This window comes from Leiobunum rupestre, chromosome 5, assembly GCF_980474605.1.
Source record: "Leiobunum rupestre chromosome 5, qqLeiRupe1.1.hap1, whole genome shotgun sequence".
Taxonomy (NCBI): Eukaryota; Metazoa; Arthropoda; class Arachnida; order Opiliones; family Sclerosomatidae; genus Leiobunum; species Leiobunum rupestre.
In genome coordinates this window covers 25780767-25789762 of record NC_143388.1, presented here as the reverse complement: position 1 = coordinate 25789762, position 8996 = coordinate 25780767, and the positions used below count along the sequence as shown (strand labels likewise).

The 8996-nt window shown below is 34.9% G+C and overlaps 1 protein-coding gene across 1 annotated transcript; it reads left to right on the top strand.

Annotated features, from left to right (window-relative positions):
* The first annotated feature begins 5067 nt into the window (after positions 1–5067).
* Positions 5068–8602, top strand: LOC149943971 (uncharacterized). The gene is given in 9 exon segments (XM_090175585.1): positions 5068–5129; positions 5673–5856; positions 5922–5954; positions 5957–6178; positions 6437–6601; positions 6665–6811; positions 6884–7005; positions 7072–7413; positions 7472–8602. Coding segments are annotated over 8 exon segments (2277 nt in total). The 5' UTR covers positions 5068–5129; positions 5673–5741.
* Positions 8603–8996: the final 394 nt, after the last annotated feature.

The window sequence follows — 8996 nt, the reverse complement described above, 5'->3', positions numbered from 1 at the left end:
AGTCAAATAGAAAAAGGTTCGTTTTTGGGTTCAAACAGAGTTCAAATAGAGAGGAGCATGCAGTGGTATAGCCAGATGGGTGGGCCAAGGGGCAAGTCCACCTCCCCCGAAACGTATGGCTTTTTTTGATTCCCATTGTGTGCACCCTCCGAAATCAAATCCTGGTTACGGTGCTGGGCTGGAATCAGGGAGAATGTCACTCAGAATTCAATTCCGCTATTTCGTTCTTGCGTATCGGAATTCTTTTTTGGCATTTGGCTTCCGCTAAATTCTTATGTTAAATTTAATTTTTTTTAATTTGGTTTTATCTATTTAAACCTTTCTTGTAGAGCTTTCAAATCTTTAATCTAATTTTTAATGGAATCTAACCACCACGTATAGGCCTCTGTGGTTGCCCGCAGAGTTTTATTTTGCGAAATATTATTATTATTAAATCAACAAACCTTTCTAGCTTGAATATTTTTTTAGATATAGACGCGTCATGATATTTTAAAACTACTGTGCAATAACACTTTAATTGGTATAAACTAGATAGTAACAAATTTGCAAATAGCATTTGTTTGAATGAATTAAGCAAAAACGTATTAAATGGTTTTTCCAAATGAATTTCAATGATTTTCTCGAAATGGACTTTCGGTCCTTGATGCGTTTTCGCTAATTAAGGCAGTGGTGACGTCCCTATACTGAAAACGTCAAAGGGTACAAAATAATACGTAACGCAGAACAGGCGAAAAAAAACCACCTATTAAAAATATAATTTTATATAACATTAGGTGGTTTTTTTTCGCCTGATCTGGGTTTTTTGAGCAGGTTCAAAAGTGTAACCCTATGACGTCATTTTATTCCAATTCTATCTTGACGAAAAAAACGAGTTGGAGTAAGAAGGGATAAGTTAGAGGTTAAAGGTTATATATTTGTTTTGTTTTTAAGATGGCGACCGGTGGTGAGATCATCAATATAGGACTCATTTTTCTTATTTATTTAATAATAATAATAATCAGCTAGGCTAATACAGAAGACACCACCTTAGGTCTAAGTCATCAAGCAACTTTTATAGTCATTGAATAGCATTTAACAATTGGATATTCGTTATTAAAAGTTTCAAAACCCGTTATGTTTTCGTGAAATGAAATTTAAGCAGACGAATCTATATAAGCGCCTCTAACGTGGCGTCGCCGAAGGTACACGGAGGTACACACTTAAGGTCTCCCTAGCTGAGGGCCCGCCTGTAAGGCGGGCTTCTCAGCTAGTTTTATATTTAAGCTAGATTAGTCCCTCTACACCTCCTTTCGAGGAGGAGTAAAAAGTGTAACGTTTGAGCTCTGGAACAAGCGAACAAAATTCGGAACAGGGTAAATCTTACCCCGAGAACAGGCGAATAAAACATTTTAGGGTAAAAAGTTTACACTTTTTGTCCTGGGACAGGCGAAAAAAAACTACCTATTAAGTTATTTCTGAACAGCCTCTATCTAAATTTAAAGTACCCTTTTTTCGAATAAATATGCCTTCTAAGAATTTTCCCAAATATGCTTCGCAATACCATTTGTCAAATCACAGTTCTTTATACAAATTTTATGTTCTTTAATTCTATCGGTAATTGAACGTTTGGTTTCTCCAAATTTGTTGATATAATTTGAGGAGCCGAGTTTGATCCCAGCTTGTAGCACTGGGTGAAAACTCGGAACTACACCCCAAGTTCTCTCTACTGGTAAAAGGGATTTGCAACAAGAAAATAGCATCACCCTTTCCTTCGTCAGCGTTAGTCATTAGTCGTTGAACCTTCTAATAAATAATTCAATGGAGTTTGTGTTTTAGTACCGTTTTATTTATAAATTATTAAGTAAAAAATTAATATTCATAATTAATACTAGAACTAGATTTAGAAAACATAACCAAGAATTATGGGTTATTTAACAAAACTCGTTTAAACTACAATTAAAAATAGTTTTCATACCTTGAAAACTCATAATGCAAAACATTGGGAACAATAGTTAGGCTTAGTGATTAACTGATATAATTCAAAATATTGCAATATTTTAGAAAAACTAACTATTTGATTCGAAAACTTACCTTAAATGGTGAAATGTTGGAATTTTTATATTAAAATAACAGTTAAAAAATAACTCCCAGTTAAATCGACCACCTACTAGGAAATTTCCTTGACAAAATTCCTATTTGGGAGGCCAATTGATTCACCTTTTCCCAATCAATGGCCTCTCTACTGGGAAATTTCCTTGACAAAATTCCTATTTGGGAGGCCAATTCATTAACCTTTTCCCAATCAATGGCCTCTCTACTAGGAAATTTCCATAACAAAATTCCTACTTGGGAGGCCAATTGATTAACCTTTTCCCAATCAATGGCCTCTCTACTAAGAAATTTCCTTGACAAAATTCCTATTTGGGAGGCCAACTAAATTTGAATATTTTATACGATCATATATTGTCCCCACCCAAAGCCCCTTTTTTCCCCAGATCCCGAAGTATGTTGGAAGAACTCGAAAATGATTTGTCAAAACACGTCCACAACATTAGAAAATAATTCCAGTTTATTGTAGTCTAGTCCAAAGGATATAATTGAAACATGATTTCATCTTCACGAGTTCTACTAAAGTCAAAATATTGCCCCCTGAAAGCTTAGTATGGTTTGCACACTTTTTGCGTCTGAATACGTCCGTCGCGTGTTCTACTGCATCCTGTCCCATATAGTAAAATATATCCGGAAGCGCACGCGGAACGAGCGCATGGAGGCGGCCATGACAATGGAGAAAAATATCTGTAAACCGAACTTCAAAATAGCTACCGCAGCGCCATTTCGGGATTCTTCGTGATCGAAAAGGCACAAATTTAATTGCAACAATAGCGCCAAAGATAATTATTTGATAGCGCTTGGTCTTTTCTTAGAGTCCTTTTTTAATTTGAAAATGAATTTAGATCATAAATATGGCAAAGTTAAATCTACTAAAAGTTTCAAAACGGAAAGCAAGACATTATTAACCCAAGCGTCCATACTCTTCATTTTGTAATTTCTTTGCTGAGCTCCACAAGGAGCCGCTCTGTTATAAAGGAGTGTATTATATATTACGGCAATAAATAAACCTGTAAACCTGTAAAAATCAATCCATGTCGTATATAATTTGATCTAAGTGCCAAATGGTTCAAGTAGATAATCTAGACTTCGATATCAAATAGGAATTGCCACGCTTACAGTAGAAACGATACCAAAACTAAAATTTCCTGTAATGATGCTAGTTAAACCAAACCTTGACATTGAAAACGGGGAATGATTTACTTTTTGGACGTGATTTTGTGCTCCATAAGATTTGTAGTTAACTTTATCTTCGAATTTTGTTCATAATGTTGAAATTTAACATTTTAGCCTATTTACCAAAGAATGACTCGAAAGCCAAGATATCACTTGAAAATAAACTAAAACGTTGTTTGAAAGCTTGCACTGTAGAGGTAGTAATTTGGAATATTTCTAACTTTCATACATCTCAAGTAAATCCAATAACTGTTGAGAAAAGCAAGCCAGCGTTTGGAGATTTGTTCTTTGAAGTCTATTGCGAAGTCAAGGAAGGTAATTTTAACTCTCTGAATGTCTCTGAGCAATATTCAAATTTCTGTAAGGCTTGGTTTGTTCAAGTACCCAATTACTTTACTGACGAACACCGACCATTGTTGCACTTCAAAGAAAATAGAGCTTATCGTAATGATAGATCAAATTACCACATGGACGTTTCCGTAAGTGAACTGACTTTGGGAACTTTAGTCACTCCTACTCACTATGTACCACATTATACACCAAATCAAACCCAGCATCCCTTATCTATTGTTGGGGGTGTGACCTTAAATTCTTTTAACATTGTTGCTGGTTTTATGCATGACAGTGCAGAATTAACGATTGAATTTAGAGAACATGGGAAACCTTTGTGGCGCAGAAACAGATATGGCCAAATGACAAAAACCTATTTTGATAATATTAAACTAAAATATGGTTCTATAAAACATATAATCTGCAATAGGAATAACATTGTTCTTGAGGTTATGAACCAGCCAACTGTGGACAGAGGCGTCAAAAGAGTTTATGAAACTAATGTTCTACCCAAATCAATCGTGGGTTGATCAAATGCCATCAGTATCACGTTCCAAAGTGTTACTCAGACTGAAGCAATTGTTTCAAGATTGAACTTCAGATGCAAAAAGCTGGGATCACTAGTTTTCTACTGTCCCCTTTTTGTGGGCGCATTTCAATCAATGCCATCAGAAAATGGATATTTATCTCATCCAACCATGATTGGCATGGAATTTAGTTGCTTATATCTTATTGAAGCTCTTATCCGAAGAAACTGCAAGCTCCAGCTTCAAAATTTTCAAGAATTTCTTCCCGTTGTAAAACAGTTTTGTATTGAAAATAGTATTGTTGCGGAGGAGGCATTGTCAGAGCTGGTCCGTCTAACGGACAATGGTCATTCGTACAACTATTTATCGTCATTTGAGATTCTTTACCATTGGCATATGAAGATGACTGAAAATAAAAAACTAACAATAATGGAAGGAAGCGATAAAACCATGAAAATAAGAAGAGCCATTGTTACTCCAACCAAGATTTTACTTTGGCCCCCGGAAATAAGCATTCAGAACCGCATCATCCGGACCTTTGACAAGGATTTTGCTCTACGAGTATCATTTAGAGATGAAGACTACACGAAGATTAGCTATCGGTCATCTTTGGACAATGTGGTAATAAAAAAAGCAGTTACTTCTTCCATGTTACCAGCAATCACAATTGGGAATCGTCATTTTGAGTTTTTGGCTTGGTCCAATTCGCAAATTCGGGATCATGGAGTTTGGATGTATGCTGTTGATAAGAAAGGAGAATCTGCGGCTTCAATTAGAAATTGGATGGGTGATTTTTCTGCTATTAATTGCGTTTCTAAATACATGGCTCAAATGGGGCAATGTTTTTCTCAAACACAAGATTCTAAGATGAAATATGATTTGGGCTCTCTGAATGGCAGACGATATCAAGTGGATCCTGATATAGAAAGAGGCCTAGATCCAGAAAGTCACCGACCTTATTGTTTCTCTGATGGCATTGGAAAAATATCCTCAAAAGCAGTTGCTGAGGTGAGACATCATTTTTTGTAAAATTAAGTACGGTCTTGGTCTTAGTAAAAAACCTATTTTGTTGATATAATTTGAGGAGCCGAGTTTGATCCCAGCTTGTAGCACTGGGTGAAAACTCGGAACTACACCCCAAGTTCTCTCTACTGGTAAAAGGGATTTGCCCTAGAGTTCTTAGGTTTCCCCTTTTCCATAAAAACTTGCATAAGTTAATTTTAATAGTGAGTATAGGGATAATAGGGAGCTGTTAGCCCGCTTGGCATGCTGGACTAGCCACCACCCTTCTGTGCAATTGAACCAGATTACTTGGGGTAAAGGTATTAAAAAGCCCCTAGATGACTTAGGGCTAGGGTAGTGCCTTTGGTATTAGCCTAGCTGATTATCCATTTAATCATGGCTTGCCTAAAATCAATCTTTTTGTCCACTAAAATATTTATATTTTGTTAGCGTTATTTACATTACTTTAATAATTCAAATTGGTCCTTCTTCACATATTTTTCTAAAGGTATTGTTTAGTTTGAGACAACATAAATATTTCATTAACAGATTTTAGGAGTACTAAAAATAAAAGGAAACCCTAGTGCTTTTCAAATTCGGTTTGCTGGATTTAAAGGAATGTTAGTGTTGGATCCAACTCTAGACGATTATGATATTGTTTTTCGTAAAAGCATGGAAAAATTCCCCTGTAATTCTAGTAAATGCATAGAAATCTGTAAAGTCAGTGCTGCAAGTGAGTTAACAAACCACTAAAATAGTTGTTGCCTGCTATAATAGTATTTATTAATTATTGCATAGGTAAAGTTGCTCTAAATCGACCATTAATAACAATATGCATCAAAATGGAATACCAAATCAAGTTTTCTTGAGGTTGCAAGAGGATGCTTTACAAATGTTGACTGACATGTTTTTTGATGACAAGAAAGCTGGGCATTATCTATCTGGGCACCAGAATTTGGGGCTTAACTTTGAAAATTTGATTAAGTCAGGAATTAGTCCAACTATAGAACCTTTCTTTCGGGGAATGCTTTTAGCTGCTCATTTAACAGCTGTTGGTCAGTTATTTGTCCCCTTATGGGAACGCCCTGTGAATCTTTAGTCATGTTTTCTGCCACCAGTTGAGGTAACGACTTCCTCAGTATTGCGCTATATTGAGTGAGTAAGGTTCAAATAAACTCTAAAAATTTTAGAATACAGAAAAAAGTTTCAAACAAAAACAACAAAACAGGAATACTGATGTGAACATGCAGTGACATTCACAGAGTGTTTCCTTAATGTGTATCATATTAACTAAGCTCTTAACATTCCTTTAGACAAAATATTAAACAAAGCCAATTTACCAATTGATCCATTGGAAGGTCGTAATATGTTTGGAGTTTTAGATGAAACTGGCACCCTGAATTATGGCGAAGTTTTCATTCAGTATACCAAAAACATGGAAGGGAAAGAAACAAATGAAGAAACTGTTATTTTGGAAGGTAATTACTTACTTTGTTGATGTTGTCTTAATATGATATTTCCTTGTAATTTCTGGTTTAAAGGAAATGTTACTATCACTAAAAATCCATGTTATCAAGCTGGAGATGTTAGGATTCTTTTGGCTAAAGATGTACGTAGTTTGCATCATATCAAAGATTGTATTGTGTTTCCTCAAAAGGGACAAAGGCCTCATCCAAATGAAATGGCTGGTATGAAAAATATACATTCAAGTAGAAAAAAGTAATTTGTGTTAACCAAAAAAATTATTGTGAGATTTGTAGGATCTGATTTGGACGGAGATGAATATACAGTTATTTGGAAAAAAGATCTTATCTTCAATAACAATGACCCCCCAAGTAATTTTCCATGTCCTGTTAATCCAGTTTTATATCGACCAATTGAAGTATTTATTTACTGGTAATTAGAAATTTATTTAATATTTGATTTCACATTCCTCTTTTTTTTTTAGGTTTTTGACATGGTAGAATTTCTGTGTGATTATATCAGTTTTGATAACATTGGAAGGATAGCCAGCTCCCACTTGGCCTTTGCTGATCATAAAAATTATGGCATCAGGCATTCAATCTGTCAAAATCTTGCTAGAAAATGTAGTATAGCTGTGGACTTTGCTAAAAATGGAGTCAGAGTTGATACAGTGAGCCATGAGATTCCAAAGGAGTTTCCAGATTTCATGCAGAGGGGCTACAGAAACTCTTATAAGTCTAAAAGATCTTTAGGAGTTCTATATCGTACATGTCGAACATTTTGCGAATATACGGTTGAAACCAGCGAGATATATTCAGATATTAATGTAAGTCTAAAATGATTCAAATATTATTGAGTTTTAAGTTTAAATTTGTATAATTTAGTTTGATCCACATTTGGAATATAATGGTTGGCAAAGGTACAGAGAGTCAGCTATTATAGCCAGAAACAAGTTCAACAATCGTTTGGAGACAATTATGATGACATATGGTATCAAAAATGAAAGTGAAGCCATGACGAGTTGCTTTTCTAAACTTCATGGTCGCTATAATCACTTCAAAGACAGAAACGAAATTGAAGAGTTGATTAAATTAAGTATTGAAGATTTAGTTAGGGTTATCAAAAAAGAGTTTTTTGAGGAATTTACAAATAAAGCTTGGGTAGATCCCATGAATGTACTGAAGAAAGCTTCGGCTTGGTACATGGTAACCTACACCGCCAGTCAATCTCCCCGCTTCTTAAGTTTTCCGTGGGTAATTGCAGAATATTTGTGCCAAATTAAACTGATTAACCTAGCTAAAAATAATTTGAGAGTATTTTTTAATCCAATATTGGGAAAGTACACTATGATATTGGAAGGGCTTCGAAATGAGCTTATTCATCTTGACAATTTCATTATTGTAGAGTTGAGAAAAAAAGTATCAGCTGGTTGCCCTCTTAAAGAATGGGAGTGTGCCAGTCAAATGCTCATTATGTGGGCGCGGTATAATAATTTGACCAATATTTGCAATCTTGATGAGATAAGCATTATTAAATTACTTATTCACGCCTACAAGTTGACCCCAAACAAAGTGCCAAATGTGAAAGCTATTTCACTGATAATTATGTTCCTGAAGTACTTTATGTCCCTTCGTTTCAAAGCCAAAGGAACGTTGGCATTAGGTCTTCCATTTTTTGTGGAGAAGGTAAATGTTCTGGCTAAAGAGTCAATGACTACTTATCGACACGTAGCTATTACTGGAACCTTTGAAAGTTTTGGGAATTTTCAAAATAGTGTTGTTTTAGATGATAATGAAGAGATGGACCCTTTTTCTTTGTCCGGTAATGCCAAAGGCACTTATTCAGTCGACTATCTCCAACAAAAGCTGGGTGAATGGTCAAGATGTAATGAGGTTCGAATTCGGGAAAATAACAATAGTTTAATAGTCAGTGCTTGGGGCAATACAAGACAGATTCAAAAATTGAAAAATATTTTAAATAAAAGGACCAGAGGCTATTGTAAATGGGCTACTTAAAGGTAGTACACCTCTTGGGCGAGGCAATTAATTTTTTAAAGCTATGGGTACCTTAGCAGCAATGAAAATTTACAAATGCGATTTCGCAAAAGTAGTGCCTACTTCTGGTTTTATTGAATGTATAGTACATTTAAGTCACAGGTTCCCAAATGTTGAGTAAGATTTTCCCTTATAAAATCACTTAAACCATATTATCGTTTTAAGATTTTCTAATTTTTTTCCTTCCTATTGGTGCTCCTCAAATTTCTTGAGGAAGGTGTTTTGACTATTTCGGTAATATTTTGTTTAACTATTTGTATGTTTCAAAGTTTATAGACATGGTACCAAAGAAAAACCGTATTGTTAGCATAGTTTAGTATATTATTGGTATAAAAATTTGTTAAAAACTCAAAAT